This window comes from Poecilia formosa, unplaced genomic scaffold, assembly GCF_000485575.1.
Source record: "Poecilia formosa unplaced genomic scaffold, Poecilia_formosa-5.1.2 Scaffold131, whole genome shotgun sequence".
In the NCBI taxonomy this organism is placed as follows: Eukaryota; Metazoa; Chordata; class Actinopteri; order Cyprinodontiformes; family Poeciliidae; genus Poecilia; species Poecilia formosa.
The window spans coordinates 1359742-1380757 of record NW_006800070.1 but is presented as its reverse complement, the minus strand read 5'-3'; the positions used below and the strand labels follow the sequence as shown (position 1 = coordinate 1380757).

Genomic DNA, 21016 nt, shown 5'->3' with positions numbered 1-21016 from the left:
AATCAATCGAGAAACGCCCCCCCCCCTCCCGCCTCAACAATGTCCGGCCCCCCACCAGAGAAGGGAAAAGTTATGTGGCCCTCTAAGGTAAGCAGCAGTTCCGCTAACCCGGTGAAAAATAAACATTACCATACCGAGATATTTGTTGGTTCAGATTGCCAGTTAAGCACAAATTACATTTTCTTTCTGGTGATGTTTGATTGTTTTGTAAAAAGAAAACGGTTGAATGCTGACAATGTGCTTACTGCCTGTAAGGTGGACGAAATAAACACGCCAAGGTCTCCCCACAACTAAGATCCCTGTGTCCGATTCCTCTTTTCTGCACGGAGCACATCCCATCTTCACACACAAAATAAAACAACGCAGAGTCCATAGGGCAGTGGTTCTTAACCTGGGTTCGATCGAACCCCACGGGTTCGATGAGTAGGTCTCAGGGGTTGAATGTTTTGTCTCATGTCTTGAATTTGGAAAAACGATATCACTACAGAAGGGTTCAGTGAATGCGCATATGAAACTGGTGGGTTTGGTACCTCAAAAAAGGTTAAGAACCACTGCCATAGAGTGTCGTCCACCAGCTGCAGATCCAAAGAGGGAAAGCCTGAGTTACACATACATAAATCGACATAAAAATAGTTTCATACAAAGACAGTAATCGAACAGCTGCAGCTGAAAAGAGAAAAATATTACAGCTAAAACTAGAAAAAAAAGCCAATAATTGAAAACAATCACAAGTACTTTGTGCAATCAATACATGAGAATTAGTTTGTGGCGAATCTTGCATTTTTTTCAAAGTACAAATGCATTTTATTTCATTTGAAAAGATTTTAATTAGGTAGAGTAAAACTGCTTAATATAAAGTGAAAAAAGTGAAATCAGTTTCAATCTTATTTTACTTTAAGGACAAACCTATCACAAACACTTTTTTGGATAGATTTATCAAAATGCTCAACCATTCTATACATTCTATTTTTGACGGAAAACAAAAATTAAAACCCCCCAATAAACTCTATTGTACAGAATAATACAAATCAATCCCTCAAGTCCAATCTTGTGAGAATGTTCTGGAAGGGAGTCCATGTCCAGTCAAACTCTGTTAATGCATGAAATAGTCAGAGGGCCATAAAGCCTCTTCGTCTATCAGCATCAGGACTGGCTCTCCTCAGGGCTGTGTGCTGAGCCCTCTGCTCTTCACGTTATACACAAACAACATACAGTTTGACACAAACAGGATGTTCATACAACAAAATACAGTTTATCATTGTTTTTCGATACAGAATATGCCAGAAAAAAAAAACAACAAAGCATCTCTGAAGGAAAATGTGTCATGGTTGCATATCTCTAAGAATCCAAATGTGAAGATCCAAATGATCAATTTTAACAAATACAACAATTTTCAGCTTCATAGACATGAAACGCCTCCAGTCTGTCATTCTAGTTTTTAACCAAATCAATTCTATAGTGAACTTCAATATAGGACATGTATGGAAAATACTTCTACAGCTCTTCGCCTGTGACGCCTCATGTGGTCAGTTAAACTAACTTTGTGACGAAAACTTTTTCCACAGTTCACACATGAAAACGGCTTTTCACCAGTGTGAATCATCATGTGCTGAGCTAAACTAAGTTTTCGACTAAAACCTTTTCCACAGTTCACACATGAAAACGGCTTTTCACCAGTGTGAATCATCATGTGCTGAGTTAAACTAAGTTTGTCACGAAAACTTTTCCCACAGTTCACACATAAAAATGNACTAAGTTTGTCACGAAAACTTTTCCCACAGTTCACACATAAAAATGGCTTCTTACCAGTGTGAATCATCATGTGCTGAGTTAAACTAAGTTTGTGACGAAAACCTTTTCCACAGTTCACACATGAAAACGGCTTTTCACCAGTGTGAATCATCATGTGCTGAGTTAAACTAAGTGTTCGACTAAAACTTTGTCCACAGTTCACACATGAAAACGGCTTTTCACCAGTGTGAATCATCATGTGTCGAGTTAAACTAAGTTTGCGACTAAAATTTTTTCCACAGTTCACACATGAAAACGGCTTTTCACCAGTATGAATCATCATGTGCTTAGTTAAATGCTGTTTTCGATTAAAACTTTTCCTACAGGTCACACATGAGAAAGGTTTTCTTCTTTCCTGATTTCGGTTCTCAGCTTCAGCAGCTTCCTGGAAGATGTCTTGGTTCCTGTTTGGTTCTGATTCAGTTTGGTTTGTTTGTTCATCAACAGGAACCACCATGTAGGTATCAGTCTCCTGTTTTAACTCGATCTGTTCTTCACCTTGACTGCAGTAAACTTCTTTCTCTTTCGCTTTTATCTGATGATCTTCTGGCTCTTCCTGTTCTTGTTTCACCTGCAGAGGTTCAAACTCCTCCTGGTCCAGAGTGGATTTCCTCTCCTGGTTACAACCGTTACACTGCAGGGAATCTGGAGAAGAAAACAAAAAGAGAAATTATTAACTTTACTGAAGTAAATAGGAGAAAACCTTCATCGTTTAAGACAGAAATAAAATAAAAAACACTTGAAAATTCAAGAGCGTAGACAGAGAGACAGATCAGTCGACATAGCTGGATGACATTTGGAGAATTCTGAAATTAACAGATTTAAAAATGTATATTTTATTTTTTACAAAATTAATTGTAGTAGGGATTACTGTTAATATTTAACTTTAAATTGTATTTTGTTTTGACCAGAGCAGGAGAGGAAACAATGAAAATTAGTGATGGTGAGATGAAGCTTCTTGAAGCACCGAGGAACTCCATCCAATCATTGGACTCTTGAGCCGATGCATTGCGGTGCTTCATATGCTCCACTGTGACATCAAGGGGACAATATATGTAAAATAGGCAACGCGAAAACAACATGAAGCCTTACGATGAATAAACAAGTAAAACATGTTTATGATTCTGATACATAAATTCTGATTAATCTTTTTGTATGAAACAATGGCTGGATAAAAAATACAACTGGAAACAAATAGGAGAGAAAGAGTTGTGATTGGCTTGTTACTCACTACGTCACCAGGGACAATGATTGATTACTAAAATATAAAAACCTTTAACTGCTCGGGTTCAGGTGAGTTCTCTGTTTTACGAACTTCATAAAAATCCTCCTGGATTAATCGACACATCACTAATGAAAAGCTTGATCTTTGTTATTTGCTTGTCAAACTGTAAAAAATAAACCATAAAAACGATTTTCAAGTTTTTTGGACATTGAACTTCTTTTACCTGTGTACGAAGCATCACCTCAGTGCAGCGGTGGCTTGTTGATTGAACTTTTATAGGATATTTGGTTTGACAAACAATCACCACCACAATTTATTGATTAGAAATTGTTAAATTTTATAGCTACTGTGGTGGGAAAAAGTTACCCCAACAAGAGTCTGGATGAAAATAAAATAAAAAAATCATTAAAAATAAAAAAAGTATTTTTTATTTATTACAAAATTAATTGTAGTAGAGATTATTGTTAATATTTAACAGCAAATCGGATTATTTCATGATATTTATTTGGAGCTATTATTAATTTTTATTACTTTGAATTATATTAAAATTTAATTTTAGTCCTCTTTATATCTTTGGGTTTTATTTACAAACATGAGTTTATTTGTAGGTTGATAGTTGTTTAGCTTTTGTTCCTTTATTACAAAAGCTAAACAAGTTAGACAGGAAGAACTGAGGGTCCATTTTCTGTAAGTATAGGGACTGGTATCGGACCAACATGCACTGGGTTGGGCCTCTACATATTTAAGCCATTCACATAGCATAATTGTGATGTCTGCTTTCATTTACCTGTTAACGAAACATTTATACGGGAAGGGAACAGTTACTAACATGATTCTCATACAGAAAGCTTCAGATATTTAGACATTAACCTTCATCCAAACGCTGGTGTTTCCTACCTATTCGGTGTAAGATTATCCGGGGAGTCCGGGAGAAATCCAGCAGTCTGCGCTGATCATCCATTTCTTCCTCCGACTTGACGATGATGTCTTTAAACTCTGTGAATGTTTCTTCAGCATCAGTAAACTGCTCGTAGATAAACTCATTTAAGCTGGACTGAAGATATGTTTTAGAGAAACACTGGAGCATGCAACAAAACAGACCATGTACCGTCCCTTTGTCTTCTTCTTCTTTGGGATTTTATGACTGTCGGGTATTCATGTCATTGCATTACCGCCACCTTGTGGATCATACGATCATCACATCTAAAGCTTTATCACGAAGCCGCGGAGTGTGGGGTTCCATTTGTGTCAAAAATAAGTAGCACTCGCGTAGATGTTGTTGGTATATATACAGTAAAGCAGTGAACTCTTCACAACTGTAGATTAATGCATGAGTAAAATACAAAGTAGAAATATAAGCATTTTGAAAACGCAAATAATGAAAGACCAACATTTTTGTAATATTTAATAAACACTTTGATCAGACATGACCTACTTCAACACTTATTAATGGCGAAGAGAACAGGCAACACTGACCAACGACAAGGACCAACTACATGAACCAACAGCACGGACCAACGACACTGACCAGTCACAGAAATTACATAAAAAACAACTGCGAAGGGTTCACTGCTTTACTGCAGATGAATTGACAAGATGACAGCGAGTAATATAACCACGACGCAGCTAGAGACATATGTAACATGTACATAGGGAGCGAATACATATGCATCATAGACATATGCAATATCTAACATACGCATCACCTACATATGCAACATCTACATGCAACATCGATATATCCATAAAGCACTAAGACCACAGACATCAACTAAAGTCACATAGCAACGACATGGACAAACAACATCTACACATAACTTTCTACTTATTTTTGACACAAATGGAACCCCATAAAGGCGACACAGAAGGTGGAGACAGCCAGGTTCAAATATTCTGTGCTCCCAATCAATGGATCAGACACCTGCAAAAGGGAGGAGCACAAAGACAGACAAAAACACCTGCAGCCCAGCCCTGGAGCCCAGGGCTGTCACATTCCATGCATAAAAAGAAGTGAAAGAAGAAGAAAATGCTATTCTGTCATTAAACTGTGTACAGATATTTGTACCTATAATACCTCAACAAAAACCACAGCTGTTCAGTTTATATCCAGGATTATTTGTTTAATTTCATCCTACATGAACCGTCATGTCTTGGTTGTGCCATTTTCAGTCAATTCTCAGGTTATTGTCTTACAAGCTAACCCCAACTTGTCTGCTGTGTTCCTTCGTCCTCAACATGACCTTTGCTCATAAAAGTTCTCGACCAAACAAGACCTTAAAATAGCTGCTGGTTGCATACCAAGATAACTGCATAATTAGACTGTATAGACTGGTTTGATAACTTCTAAAATAAGTTGTTTACATTAGATTTTATTCGGGGCGTTAGAGAAAAAGGTGGGAGGAGTCCGAATGTGCGGTATATTTTAGGAATATTATTTGTAAACATCTTTTAAAACAATTTCTTACTACAGCTTCCCACTTTCTGTACGTCTATGACATACAACCATCATAAATTTCACAAAAGTTTTAACTGTGATGTGGGAAAAATCTGACAAAGTCCAAAGAGTATGAATATTTTTTGTAAGGGACTCTAAAGGCACCAAAAAGAAATTCCTTAGCAATTAAGCAACGACTATCTGTTCTCATTCCGTTTTGTTACATAAGTGCCGACTCTACCTTTGATTCTGTCCCAACTTTTACTGAAACGTGCCGCAAGCAACACTGACACATACAGAGAGAGAAAAGGTGTGCAGTATGTGCAATAATCACTACACCACTTAAAGAAATGCTCCAATTAATTACATAAAACACTCCTACATATGTGGTAACGTCTTAATAACTAATAACCACACAATAAACCCCATGTATGCAATAATTAGGCAACTTCTTTTACAGAGGATTCTTTCTGCCAGTCAAACTTCATACCTGTATATTTAAAATAAAAACAACATTTTGGGATTTTAAGAGGAATATATATGTGTGCATAATTAATGCCAAAATTTTGTGTTAATACATTTGTGTGATTGTAATGAGTAGAGGAGGGGGCTTAGCACACAGTCCTGTGGGACTCCATCATCAGCTGAAACTGATGATGGTGGATAACTGAGAGATGATCCTGACAGACAGATGGATCTATCAGAAGATTCTCCAGGTGTCTGCAGGTGGTTGTGGGTAAAACCCCACGGCCAGCAGTATTTGGACGAGACGTTGTAAGATGATATTGAAAAAGTGTTAGCATTAGCTTGAACTAGCTTAAAGTTTGCTCAGATAGACTGCAGTTCCATCCCAAATTAAGTATCTTGTCTTCAGCGGCAGGCAGTGCAACCACAAACCAATTCCACACATACCTTAGAAAATCCCTTTTTTTCAATTGGAGTTAGTTTGACACAGTGTTCCACTAATTAAACTTGGATAATGTCAGGATGAGCAAAAATTAATTCTAGAAAGTAGACAATTACACCTGTCTACAAAGAAGCGTAATCTTCTACTCTGTCTTGTTTTTATTTTTAAAGTAGTCTTTTATTTCTTCTTTTGCTTGTTATTATGTCAGACACAGTTTGGTTTATTTTAACAGTCAAAGATCATGGAGAGATCAAAAACGTTGAATCTTATTTCTTGCTGCTCAAGTCACTTTTACTGTATTATTTTATGTCCCTCCAACAGTTTTGGAAATCTTATCTGGTCTACTAAAGCTCAATTTGATGAAAATCACCAGGAGGTTTCCAGAACATTCCTCCTCCCTTTTAAAGTTTTCCATTTCCCAGTTGAGGAAACGGGAATAAGCTGCAGACTCTAGCTGGCAAGCACCCAAAAGAATCTGTTGAACACACAGAGCAGGCAATTGCCCCTAAAAAAAACTCACACTGACTGCTTCGATACGGACAAGCGCCTTCTTGAGTGAGAGTCAAACATAACTCTCCGATATAACAGCCCTCTGTACACATCTTAAGGTGTGTCTGGTATTCCTTCTGTGTTACATTAACCATTAATCAAACATTATTATTGTTTTTTTTTTTCAAATAAAGGCGGTGTTTTGGCACACCAGGATACGGAGGCCACTGACGCAGGTCGGCCCCACGTGGGGCGCCCGGTTGTCCTGGTCACACGCAAACAGCCGGAGGACTCGCTTTCCAGAGTCTACAGGCTTATTGTTCTCAGGGTGCGTGTGTGTGTGTGTGTGTGTGTGTGTGTGTTTGCGAGTCCACAGCTGGTTACACGGAACAAAGCAGTCAGTCCAAAAGCTTTATTGGACTGAACAGGGAACATTCCTGTTTCAGCTGACAAACCAGAGTTGTGCAAGACAAACGTTTTCTGAAGCCCTTCTTAAGTTACAGATTCTCAAGTTTGCCACGGTTGTAAAAATCTTAAAGAGACTTGAGGTTGTTTTGTATTTCTTCACATCACATTTTTAATCAACCAAGTGAACTGGTTCAGTGATTACACTTCACATTTCTGAACAAAACCCTACATTTTAAAAATAACCACGATAAATACAAGATAAAGTGCCTTATAAGGACAAAACAACAACAAAAAAACACACGACATCAGCTTCAGAGATGGTAGCCGTCGTCTCAACAACCGAGAACGGACTCTAAGCTTTCACTGACAGGCAAGAAAAACAAAAATCTACACTGCCACGTGAAAGTTTTCACACACTTTACATTCTGTCACATCACAACAACGTATTTTATTAGGACTTTACGTGACGGAGCAACACAATGAGATGCGTGATTAAATCTGAAATGTGCACTAAGCCCACTTTCCTTCATAAAAATCCCTTGCAAATCAACCTAGATTCAAAAAGCATCCCCATGGTGAAAAATGGTGGTGGCAGCATGATGCTGGGGGATGCTTACCTCAAGCATGGACAGCAAAGCTGCGAGGAAACATTTATTAGGTTCACCTAAAAAATGACAACATATCCAATAGTAGCTCATCAAAATACACTGAAGATAGTTATGTAGTGACAAAATATGGGCAGGTGGTGTGAAAACTTTCTCAAGGCACTGCAAATGCCACTGCTCCAAATGTCAAAAGTGCCTTGCGAATTAAAGTGCACATCTTTCTGACTTTTAAAACTTGGGTTGTTCAGGCTTCCGTATATTTCCTCTTCGTTTCTTTCAGGCTCTGAGCTTTGATTAGCTTGGCTCTCTCTCAAAAACAAAAAAAGACCAACAAGTAAAAATTGTTCTAAATACTTCAAACTTCACTGAGCAGTAAAAAAATGCAGATCTTCAGCAGCCAACTAATAGAAATTGAAGACTTTTGTAAACACAGATCTAAGTGAACCGCAGCAAAGTTTTCACCAGAAGCAGTGAGCTGACCTACAAAGAAAAAAAAGATAGCTTCCTTTTTCCAGAAATGTCTCTCCTTCGCCCCCCCCTCTTCCCCATCTTCTAAAACTTTGTGCGAATCCTCTATCTACAGAATTTTGCCGAACATCTCGACTCTCTTCCAGGATCGTCACCCTGCGGCGTGGAGTCTGGGCTGTAAGCAGACGGCTCAGGGTACGGCGGCGGTGGACCGGAGGAGCAACCAACCACGGGAGCTGGGCGTCTGCCGTTTTTAAAAGTGAAACTCTCACAGCCGGAGGGGGGCGGCGGGTTTAGGGAGGACTCAGCCGATGCCAGGCTGTCACCACTTTCTCTGGGTGAGCCATCATGTCCTTCCACTGCTCCACGGCGTCTGGCAGAGGACTGTCGAAGCCCAGCTGAACCTGAAACCAAACAGAGAGAAGAGGGTCAATTCATCAGTTCAAGACAAAACCAGATGCATTTAATTTTTTTTCTTTTTCTCCTGGCAATATATCAATAGAATACATGGAAATTTGGGGTAGTAATGTGACAAAATGAATGAAAATGTTAAAGACGCCTACCACTAGCTTAATCACTGTTTCAGATCAAACACAGGCTCTTATTCTGACAGTCTACCCCACGACCATCACCGAGCAAAGACATAAAGCAACAAGCTAAACACTTTACACGGGGAAAATTAAAGAATCTACAAGCAGCAACATACAAAAAAAAAAAAAAAGCTGCTAAGCCATACTGGCAGTAATGACAACGCCCAACCTCACAATAAAAAGTTTAAAGGACGTCACGAGTTGAGGAAATTACATATTTACACAGCCTTCAAGGCTTACCTGTCCAAGACACTGTTTCCTCCTGACGGAGCTGCGGCTGTAGAGCCTCAGCGACAGCGAGCAGGGGTGCTCCAGCGACGCCAACAGGAAGTGAAACGTCTCCTCCCAGCGACACTGACCGCCGGACGCCTTCAGCGCTCGGGTCTTCTTCTTAATTTCCAGCTGGCCTAACTGGTGCATCTCGGCTTTGACGAAAAACACTTTGGAGGAGGCGACAGAAACAGCTGAACATCAATCCCCTCGTTGATCATTTCAGTTAATGACTATTTGAAAATGCAGGTGCGCTTACCCTGGGAGAGGGGAGAGGAAGACGGTGGGAGGTTTTGGGCTGCGAGGATCTTGACCTGGATGCGTCCGCTGACTGGCTGAAAGAGGGTGCTGAGGTGTAGCTCGGAGTGAAACGCCTGTGCCTGTACAAGCACACGACTCATTTCTTGACAGGCTTTTACTGGCATGTTTCAGTTGGCTGTGCTTTAACCCACATAAATAAAGTTACATTGATTATTTCACACTTTGTTTTTTTTGTTGTTTTTTTTTGGTTTTTGTTTAAGTTAGCCCTTTAATAACTGCGTTCTAGTTGTACTCGGAACTTGGAAATTTCACGTTCCCAGTCGGAAGAATAAACTGGAACGCCTTCTGAAATCGGATTTGGGATTTACCACGAAGACCAGTCACGAGACTTTTTTGTTCCAAAATGGCCGCTCCTCGCCTCAGCGGTAGTGAGATGTGGTGGAAACATGTTTATTTTACACCCTTTAAACTTTTCGCATTTTATTAAAAAAAAACAAACAGAAAACTTAAAGGTATTTTATTGGGACTTTACATGTCAGAGCAATAGAAATTAAGTGCATAACAGAATCTGAAAAACGTGCTCAGCCAGCTTTCAAAAATAAAATCCTTTGCGACCAATCTATATGCAAAAAGATAAAAGAAAGCCGACGTCTTTATCGTGTTCAAAATATGACTCAAAATACTCCTAAACATAAATAAATGAAGATAAATTCTTCACTCAATATCACACATGTAGAAGGCTTCCCAGCGTATAAAACAGACATTTCTTGTAACCAAAAGCATTACTTATTCCTTTTCTTCTCTGTTTTTGTGCTTAGCAATCAGCCGTGGCCTCTAAAAGCTTCCACAATGGCGGTGATTTGAACAATTTTTCTCTTTTGTGTCCGGCAGACGGGTCCTCGCAGAGTGAATCCCGCTGAGGACCCGCTGATGAGTCACCGTCTGATCTCCTAAGTACAAAAACAACTGCCACCGGCCAGACGGGCCTCCATTTATCAGCGAAACGGCTCTCTGTTGGGGAAATGGTTCCAGGTTTGACCTACTTCTCATCCCTTCAAATTACAGCGTCTGAACTCTGGTTTCTTCTTCTCTCCTATAAAGTCGGCACCACAATTTTCCTTCGAAATGAACCTTTTTGTGTTTCGTTTGTGACGAGGCAGCCACCTCGACCGGCTTCCCGTTGTTTGTGCTAGCACACTGGAGAAACAGTCACAGCCTGTCTGTGTTTGGTGCGGCTCGAACAAAAGCTGTAAGAAGAACTCTTGGGTATTTCTATTCTTTACGTTTCTTTTCCGACCATTTACCAGACAAAAATATATTTGCTACTAGAACATTTTTCCAGCAAAAAACCAACTACTTACCCTGTCAAAGCATTTAAAATGAACAAGGGCATTTTGTCAACGCTTGGTAATTGATGGAAAACAAGTCTAGTTTAGTTTCTAGTACAAATATTGAAGTACATACAGATAAAACTGACATTAGTCATTTTTTAGGAAGAAATACGAGTTTGTTTTAAGTCAATAATTCATTAATGTTGATGAAAAGGTACCAGTTATAAGTGAAATAATCTACCAGTGGAACTAGAATGTCTTCATCAATATTAATAAATTATTGATTTAAAACAAGCTCTCATATCTTGCCGAAAAGTTGCTTGTAAGTTAGTTTTCTCTTATTTCAAGTGTACGTAAAATGACTTAAGATTTAGATTTTTTTTTTTTTTTTTTTTTTTGCAGTGAAGTTATACATTTTTTTAACATTAAAAACCATAAAAAAACCCCCAAAACATCACTAAAGCGGCGACGCCATACCGTGGATTTGGAGGGCTGTCTGAGGTCAAGCCAGTGCTCCGACTCCTGGGAACCGAGCTGGCGCAGGGAGAGGACGCACTCGGCCGTCGTGCGTTTCCTGGGGATGTGCGTCTGCAGGCGCAGCACCAAAGCGCTGCACTGCAGCTGCTGCAGGCGCAGCGTGAACACAAAGGTCTCCATGAAGACGACATTCTGAAAGCAAAGCAGAGCAGGTGAGAAATCATCCTGTCGCCTCAAGAAGTTAAAAGTGAGTCATTAAGATGGCTGTTACGCAAAGTTACTCTCTTCTGGAACAGGTAGCTCCATGACGCACTGCCTTGCTAAAGTATTTATACACCTTGAACTTCTGCCAGTTTTTTTCAGCTTTGCAAACACGACATTTAATGTGTTAGGCTGGGACTGTGTGCAGTAGACCAACACAAAGTAGTGCATAGTTCTATGGCTGCAGCTAACGATTATTGTACCAATCGATTATTCTGACGATTAATCGTGTAGAAAAATGTCTACAGATTTTTCGTACAAGCACTTAAGCCTTTTTTCTTATACAATATTAGAAAATACGGAAAGATGCAAATAAATAATTCAATCACTTTTTAAAAAAAGAAAAACATGTTAGTGAATAAAATGCAATAACAGTAAATCTTTAGTAAATCTGAACCGAGTGAATCTAAAACTGCCACTTGAGAAGTTTTGGCTATTATTTACAAACGAAGGTGTTTTTTTTTTTTTATCCTAAGTTCAAATTGAATATATTTTTTGTACAGTTTTGGATTATTTTCTGAATATGTTTAGTTTTTACCAAACTGCTTTTTTTTCCTGGAGTCTGTAAACTCCAGTTAACGATTAATCGATTACTAAGTTAGTTAATGATTATTTCAATAATCAATGAATTATGATTAATCGTTTCAGCTCTACATGGTTGTAAAATTAAAATAAAATGACTACTCAGACCCAATCGGAGTTGTACTTTGTAGAATCGCTGTTCGCTGCTTTAAGGAAGGTTTCTACCAATTTTGCACGCCTAGAAAGTAAAAATTTTGCCCACTGCTCTTTGGAAATTCAAAGTCAGGTTGGATGGCGAACACCATTTTAAAGTCTCAACTGGATTTAGTTGAAGACTTTCGATCTTAATTTGTTGGAGTTATTTTTTTTCCTTTGTGTTTAGCTCGATCCGTCTTCCTGCCAACTCTGATCAGCGTTTCTGTCTTTGCTGAAGAAAAACAAGCCCACAGTATGATACTGCCACCGCCAAACCTCACTGAAGGACTGATATGTCCAGGTTGATGTGTCTCAGTGCTTCTTTTCCCACATATTTGCAGAAAAACGGGACTCATTTTCAGATTTTCTTAAAAATCGTTTCTCCTTTGTGCTCTTCCATAAATGCCAGATTTGAGTGTTTAAATGCTAAGGTTGTTTTATAATGGTTTCCTCCACAGTGTCCACTGGGCTCTTGGCTGCTTCTCAGTTTACTTAGCTTAGCTTGTCTTGGTTTATCTCATAAAATCCCAATAAAAATGCTCTGATTTTTGTAGTTGGAACTTTACCAATCGGAAAAAATAAGGAGTGAATGTTTCCATGATTGTTGCACATGAAACATGTGCAACAATCAAGCTGGTATTCATGCAAGTGTTTAGCGTTCGGTAGCGTCAGTACCTGGTCATACTCTTTGACTGTGGTCTTGAATTGGATGGGTTTGGGGACGGTGAGGATTGCTTTGAAGCCAACCTCCTGCTCTTCATCTGGATTGAAGACGACGAGGTCCAAACACTGAGCCAGACAACACAAAACAGCAGCTTTATTAACAGGTTTAAGTGCTTAGAAACACAATAAGTGTTCAATTATGTTCAGAGGAGGGGGGAAAAAGGAAGAAGTTTCCCACAAAATGTCAAGCCCCAATCACAGGTGGGAATCAGGTGTGCCTTTCATCTTTGTTTGGCTCCGTTTTGATCAGGAGTTTGTGCCCAACTATGCATTAGGCTTTTAAAGCAAGTATTGCGTTTTAAGCGCGCGACCGCTTCCGTGGAGTCGCTTTTTTAAAAACTTCAATCTAAACTTAGAAAAGAAAAACCAGCAGCAACCTTTTGCTCCAAACTTGATGGAGCACAGATGGCGGCACACAGAGACCCTCACTGTGGACACACAAAGGCTCCATTGAGGGAAGCTGGCAGGGAGAACAGTGGAGCCTTCAGTACCTGAGGCACTCGGGTCTGGGCTGAGCGTAACCGTACCTGAACCAGGGTGATCCACACCTGCTCCACGTCCTCCTGGTATCGTATCCGCACACAGACCTTCCCCAGGTCCTGCTCGTCCCCCGACAAAGCGATGGATTCTGGAAATCAAGAAGAACGACACCTTCAGCGTGATGCGGTTGAGTCAGTGAAGTGGGGGATAGGAGGGATGTTTGGGAAAGCGTGCAAAGTTTCAAAATTTTTTTTTTATTTTTTTATTATTTTACTGCAAAAATAATGTATTTTAATGTTGATTTTTTAAAGTGGGACAGAACTCAGAAGCAAAAGTAAAAATGAAGCATCGTTTTCTAAATGTCTACTAAATAAAGATGTGAAAAGTGCGAATTTAAAAGTCTTCAGAAGTCGTCTAATTAGCAGAAAGCACATTGGCAGGTCAGATGAGGTCAAATTGCCTCTGAAACAGAAACATCACCCTTGTGCTACATGGTGGTGGCAGTATCATGCTGTGGGGATGCTTTCTATCAGTTTTGATATGTGAGCTGATTAGAGTTGAGATGGAAAAACTTATTTGGAACGTGTCTTATACAAAGTTTCCTTCTTTTGTATGATGCGATGTAAAATGTGGATTTAAGAATCGACGTGAATATTTGTAAAATATTCAGAATTTGCCAAACCCAGCCGTGAGACCTCGTTGGTCTTAGAGCACATAGAAGGTTACCGAGAAGTTTTAGGTGAATTTTAATTTTTCAGACCAAGTCAAGCTGGGTTTGTTTGCAAAAATATCCCACGTCTTCTTCAGAAACGCAGTTCGACTGAATTTATTAAGTGATCAAACCAAAAAGGAGAACCAGATCTAAAGGAATGAAATGGTTACCCAGGCTGCTTTCCATGGAGCTCATCATGGAGGAGGCGCTGCTGACGGTGCTGGAGGTGGAGTCAATTCGCTGAAGAGGCCAAACACAGTTAGAAAGTGAAATATGTCTAATGGAAATGAAACCAGAGTCATCAATACGCTGCACAATTATGGCTAAAATATACTACATATCGTGTGCTGACATCAAGATAATGGGAGCAAATGGAACCAAAAACATTTTGATTTGGGAATCAAAATGTCTTTTTGTGGTTTCAACTTAAAGATTATTTCCTTCATGGCAAAAAATTTGAACACCACAGGAGGAATGATTGCTGCTTCTGCTTATCTTTAGGTTTCTTTGAAATTGTTGTGGTTATTGATTTGTGCTTTGGTTTTTTTATTTTTATATGTTTGTTTGGGTTTGTTTTTTTGTGATGTCTTTTTTGTAATGGCTGTAATATTGTGATTTTATTACAATGTTTGTGGAAGAATAGTCTCTACTATGGTAGGGACTAATGGGATCATTAAATAAGCTAAACTAATTGGTCTAGCTACATACAATACTTGAAAAATAGTTGCAAGTTGAACATGTGTTGCTTTTCCACCTTTGTTGTTCTTCTAATTTAGGCATATTTATGTAATTAAAAAAAAAATCTTAAACATTTATTATAAATTGAGGCTAATCATATCTGCCCTTCTGTCCACATAATAAGAGTTATTTGCGATATTTAGCTATAGTACGGAGCTGAGCAAACTTTGCAACTATATTTAGTCTGGTTCCACACGAACGTAAGGAAAAAAAAAAAGGTGTGAAAAGAGAGTAGATTAAAAGCAAACAGTCTCACCTGGATGTGGCTCTGAGGGCTGGACAGGTCAAGCATGGAGCTGCTCAGGCGCCGCTGGACGCCTGGCTTCAGAGTCCGACCTGGAGGACGAAACCATTACCAATCAAGCTGCTTTGATTTCAATACAGAACCGGTGATGAACTGAATTACACACATTTACACTGTTACATTATTAAATAATTTAAAAATGGTCACAATGTCTTAATTTAATCTTTGACTTATTATAAGTAGCGGCAAGCTAAACCTTTAATGACTCCTCTTATTGCTAGCAGTGTGATGTAACAAGCGTGAAAAGGTTTGATGTTGTGTCCACAAACTGATAAAAGAGCCTAAAGAGTGAATCAACACATTACATAACGAGGTGCTGCTTTTCTTGGCTCCAACCTCAGAGGGAGGCTCAAGTTTTATCCGTTTGGACTGCTGTGTGGGCCGAGCGCTACCTGGGCTTTGAGGGCTGCTCTTCAGCGCGTCTCGCCGGGCGGGGCCGGGGGAGATGTACGCCGGCATGCTGCCCTGATGGAAGATGGACTCCGAGTTGTACGGGAAGAAACTGGCGCCCAGCAGTTCCGCTTTCCTCCCCGCATACGTGGACCTGGCTGGGCCTGCGGACAAAGAGTTGGAGAAAAATAAGTCCACTGAGCGTAGAGGAGCGTGTTGTGCTGGCACAGCGGCAAATAAGGTTCACAGGAAGTTAGCGACAAGATTGGGCCTTCTTACATTTTCCTACAAAGCAGAGGAGAGATGTTGGAAGTCTGTCTTGCTTTGATTTAATCAATTTGCCTGCCTCAGTCCTTAAACTTAAACCTTTAGTTTAAGGTAACCTTAAGGTTTTATTGCTACAATGTGTACATTAGGAAATTACAGCCATGTTTAAGCTGATTTTAATTAGGATTTTCAAAATACCTGTCACACACCATCACCTTAACAACTTTTTTAACAACAAAATTCACCCAATTAAAAGTAAAGATGCAGAAAGAAATTTGCTCGTCAAAATAAATAAATAAATTTTCCAATCAGTGAATGCACCACAGGTAGTAATTTTTCAATAGAATTTATTTATTTTTGTATTTGTATTGTATACTTTTAATTTCATGGTTGGATATGGGTGTTTAAAGTATTTAGTTTTTTTTCAAGTTTTTCATATGAAATTAAAATGGGTGGGGGATTTGTTAGCTTTGGGCACCAAACAGGCTGGGGTTGCTACCAGGCCATGCTAACAACAACATTCTTCACTTTAGATGCTGTAGCTAAAAACATAAAAATAAAATAAAAAAAACTAGACACATTTAGCTATTTTCCACATACAACAGAAACAGAGGGACTACACGGTCGGGTTGTTAATGTACTAAATTAAACAATAATTAAAGTATTTAATGTAGTTATACATTAAATACCTGATGTCATACCTGACATTACAAACTCGTAATGCCAGGTGAAAGATTTCTACAGGCAATTATAGCTATTGTAATTATAGCACAGGAAATAGCTCAAAGTATTTAGGACTAATTAAGTTGGACACTTCAGTGGAAACAAGCCACTGCCTTAACGTCACACCTTTGGTTTCACCTTTGGTTTGCTCTACAATTGCACATGTAGAGCAGAACAAACATCAAAAGTCCAGATTCGTTCCTGGACTCTGAATCATTAGCTGGTCTGTAAAGGGACTAGAACCAGTCACCACCCGTATTTGTGTCATCATCCTCTCGCATCACACAATTAATCAATAAGTAGCTCTAATGACTGATACAAACAGGCCGATACGTACTGTGCAGCCCAGGCTGCAGAGCAGAGAACTGGCGGCTCTGGGGTTGAACGTAAGTGGGCTTGAAGGTGGGCACGACAAACGGGACCTCTCTGCCGCCCGGAGGCTGCTTGGAAATGAGGTAATCTTCCGCTTTCTCGATCCTACTCTTCTCATCCAGCAGCTCTCCTGTCACCATTATCTCCTTGGGAGGCGCCTTTATTTTGATCACTTAGAAAAATGAAAACAAAACAAATCAAACAGTCAGATGTGAAATCAGCTAAAAACAAGATGGCGGACCCGGTACTGACCTTGGGTCTCCGGTTCCTGCTTGTTCCTCTGAGAGAAATTCTTGCAGCAGTCCTTGAAGAACTCCATGATGCTTCTTGGGTGTTTATGAAAAACCTGGAATTGCACACGAAGGCTGTAGGTCAGTCAGTAAAAACACGTTAAATGCAACTTAAGGAATTTGATTTGAGGTTGGTAAAGCCAGAAAAGTCCCAAAGTTTTCACGTTTGTTCAAAGTTATTTGGCACATCGAAGCAGACCAACGGACTAATCTGAACTGAAAGCCTCTTACAATTATAGATTTGTCTGATTCAAAGTGGAGGGATGACGTTTAATGTTTCATATAAGCAGCCACTGGGGGAAAAAGATTATGACTCAGTTATGGACTTATAAAGACTTCCAGTTTGGGCTCAGACAAATCCTATAGAAGCAGCCGTAATGTTCCTCTAATGCCTTTGGGCAGCCATGCACTGAAGGAGTCTATGAAACATGCTTAAGGACACACAATAGTTATAATATTCAGGTGTGTCAAAGTTTGACACATTTTCAGAGCAAGAAAGGTTAAATTTACACAACTATTGTCTTTTTGTCCTTTTTAAAATATTTTAAACCGGTGCAGCCAAGTGACTATTATTATTATTATTATTCACTGTCGATCTGCTTTTGAAAGACAAACTTGGTCACTCAGGATTTTATTTATGCCACTTTTACATTTCCATCAGTAATTCCTGGCCACCACGCTAATCTTGTTCTACATGACGACAGTATAAAGACTGCTGGCGCTTTGTGGGCCCCATCTGGAGCCAACCCAAACAAGTGTAGCAAATATTTAACAGCAAATTTAATTGAGTTAATTTTTAAATAAAATATTAACTCACCCCTGTCGTGCTCTCACTGGAAAGAGCTCCCAGTCGCTTCTCTCTCAGCAGGCAGCGGAATGCCGCTGATCTCAGGTCTGTTGTTCACTTTGAGCTTCAGGTCTCTCTCTCGCTCTCTCTCTTACTCTCTCTCTCTCTCTCTCTCTCTCTCTCTCTCCGTCCCGCCCTCCTGGCTCTGAATGTCTCTCCGTTTCCCGCACAGACGCTGACATGCTCTTCCTTCCCCGAACAGCAGCACTTTCTGTTAGATGTTTCATTTGTTTACTATCTGTGTGTGATCAGATCTGCCACTGTGGTGTCTTCCTCCTCCTCCTCCTCCTCTTCCTCGGATGGTATGTCAACAATGCGAGTGCCGACAGAAACGTGGCCAACATTTTGTTTTGTTTTTCTTTTAGAGGTTTGCCATCTTTAGTCGACGCTTTTCTGAATTCAAAGTGGTTCCAAAGTTAAAATGCTCTTTTGTTAGAACAAAAATTAATGTAGAAGTGTTTAAAAAACAACGTTCAGTGTAGAACCACTCTTACAAAACCCCCCAAAGACTTTTAATTTAACCCAAATCGGTAGCTATTAGCCACCCCAGCTCAGCAATACACATACTACACTAATTGAAATCAAGCAACAGAAAACATGTTATTGACGCCCCTAATTAACTTAGTGCTTTTTTGGTTTTTTGCCTTTTTTAGGGGTTTCCTGGAAAACTCATGACGCCTCCTAACTTAAAAATAAAAATAATAAAAAGACCAGCGTGCATTTAACGTCCCTAAATGGTTTACAGAAGAGCTAACATTAAACTCCTTGTGTCAGGAAATGAGTTTTAAGTCACCTTGAAAATATTATTAAATAAATAGCAGCTGTTATGCTGTTAAGTAGAGCTTATTTCCCTGACTTACCTATTTGGTCCGGGAGGAAGATGTGTCATAATTAAATAAAAAAAACTTTTTATTTGCTCTTTATAAACATTAGGCTTCTTCATAAAGACAAAACGTGAGAACCTGAGAACTCTTGTTGCTGCTTCTGCATCTTTAACTAGGAAAACATTTGCAATTCTTTAAAACTCATTCACATTATGCCGAATGAATCTTTAAGTCAAACCCATGCTGGGAATATTTATATACATTTTCATGACATTTTATTATAAGATAAACATAACAGGCTCTACAAAGAAGAGTAACATCAGGCTCGGTCCATGGCTTCATGAGACCAGAAGCAGTATTACATTTTTAGGTTCTGTCTCCAGGCACGTCCAGTAGCAACCACAGCGCTGTCGACTGACGGTGAACATATTCACATTGTGTTGCAGCAGAAATCGCTGCTTTCTGACCACTTCATACTCCAGAAACAGGAGACCTGATAGGCTGGTTATGATGCGGAAGTTACTGGTGTGTCTGTGATTGTTTACTATATTTGCAATAATTTCACAAATTCATGGATCCTGTGGGTCAAAGGTTACCAAAACTAATAACTGCCAGAAACCGGCGAATGTAACATCTTATATTGATCTAGATCTTTACAGCGGTTATGTGTAGATTGTTTTGACCATTTTTAATCACCATATCTGCGTCAACTTTTCAGATTATGCTTTGATAGTTATGGTCTTAATATGAGTCTTTAAGGATAGGACTTTAACTAGTTTCAGCTCTTCATCATCCAGAAAGTATGGTGTATGGTGTTCAAATTTTTTCCTCCTAAATTTAGCATAAGTTCAATTAATTTTCTGTGTGTGCAAAGGACAAGGAACAAGTTCTTGCTGCCTCTTCAGGGTTATTTTGCTATAATAAAGATGACTATGTTATCGGCATACAATTGCACATTAACATATATACATTACATATTAACTATTCCCTATATGGGCCCTTAGGGGACTCCTATTTATGAGTTTCTTAAGGGCGATTTGACAACATTGACCACTGAGCACTTTTATGGTCTTTGCACTCACTTTACAATTTGCTTTCCAAGTTCTGAGCTAAACATAGCAGGAATTGGATTTTCCCCTCCAAACATTGGGCATAACCCCAGTTATTACACTTGTGCGCAGTATCTTGGCTGTCCCTAGAACTGCACATTTCTGGACTGAGATGTCTGATGTTGTTCCTGGGATCTGTTTTAGCCACTGCTCCAGTTTGGGGGTGACTGCCCCGAGAGCCCCGATGACCACAGGGACCACTTGGTCTTCAACTTCCAGGCCTTCAGGTACTTCAAATACAGGTTTCATTACAATAAACAATCCAGAGTTACTGAATGAAAACTTCCTGATAGCATGGCGGCTAGCTGATTACTGCTAATTCTGATTGGCTGTTTCTGACTGAGTGGAGTAATTATGCAGAACAGGGAGGAGATCAATTATTTTTTCGGAGATTATCTGTCTCATGTTAGGACAACTAAAGTTTTAATACGTATGTAATTTTTTTTTTTTTTTTAGGTTAGATGTTGCAGCTTTAAACGGGTTCGGTGTGAGAGTCACTACCAGGTGGAGCAGAAGCGGAGCTCCGTCTGTCAAATACGGAGCGCCGTATTTGATACGGAGCGACGTATTTGATACGGAGCGACGTATTTGACAGCGGGAGCAGAACCAGCGTCTTACATCGCAGCTCGAAGACTTAAATAATTTTGCGGGTTATTTGTTTAGCTTTCTGACCGTCATGCTAATCCGGATGAGTGTCTGTAGCTGTGCGCTGCTTTACCTGCTATCTGATCCTCCATGTCTTTTTTACTGCAGTGAGCCTCGATGTAGCCAAACTCCATCAAGTATGTCATTGTTTTTATGCCATATTAGCTTCGTTGTGTTGGTGCATTTCGACGTGCTTTAATTTTCCGCCGCAACACGCAAACTTCCGCATTCACTCAGTGCATCATAGTTCCACATCGCGTAGGATTTGTTCCTGCGCGTCTGCGCAGTGTGACGGAAAGAGGAGACCAGCTGCACAGGCAGGTTGGAAATGAGATGTAGGTGATGATCGGTTTGTGTG

The 21016-nt window shown here is 39.6% G+C and overlaps 2 protein-coding genes across 4 annotated transcripts in view; both read right to left on the bottom strand.

Moving 5' to 3' along the window:
• Positions 1 to 4155, bottom strand: part of LOC103144760 (trichohyalin-like) — a 25817-nt gene extending 21662 nt beyond the window's left edge. Inside the window, exon 1 of the mRNA XM_016676248.1 lies at positions 3914 to 4155. Coding sequence (XP_016531734.1) covers positions 3914 to 4103 — 190 coding nt within the window. The 5' untranslated portion in view covers positions 4104 to 4155. The remainder of the gene's footprint in view (positions 1 to 3913) is intronic.
• A 3088-nt stretch (positions 4156 to 7243) lies between these two features.
• Positions 7244 to 18231, bottom strand: tc2n (tandem C2 domains, nuclear). Of its 3 annotated transcripts, none has more exons than XM_016676266.1 (12): positions 18051 to 18231; positions 17196 to 17308; positions 16909 to 17115; positions 15584 to 15745; positions 15144 to 15223; positions 14320 to 14389; positions 13485 to 13585; positions 12910 to 13023; positions 11257 to 11448; positions 9447 to 9567; positions 9158 to 9357; positions 7244 to 8731 (listed from the first exon to the last, which is right to left on the bottom strand). In XM_016676266.1, the coding sequence occupies exons 2-12, from the start codon at positions 17260 to 17262 to the stop codon at positions 8621 to 8623; spliced, it is 1425 nt and encodes a 474-aa protein (XP_016531752.1). In that variant the 5' UTR covers positions 17263 to 17308; positions 18051 to 18231; the 3' UTR covers positions 7244 to 8620. The 3 variants fall into 3 exon arrangements, with proteins under 3 accessions (XP_016531752.1, XP_007561957.1, XP_007561958.1); XM_007561895.2 differs by having other exon boundaries at positions 17196 to 17289; positions 18051 to 18230; XM_007561896.2 differs by having other exon boundaries at positions 9447 to 9561; positions 17196 to 17289; positions 18051 to 18225.
• Between the last annotated feature and the right edge of the window lie 2785 nt (positions 18232 to 21016).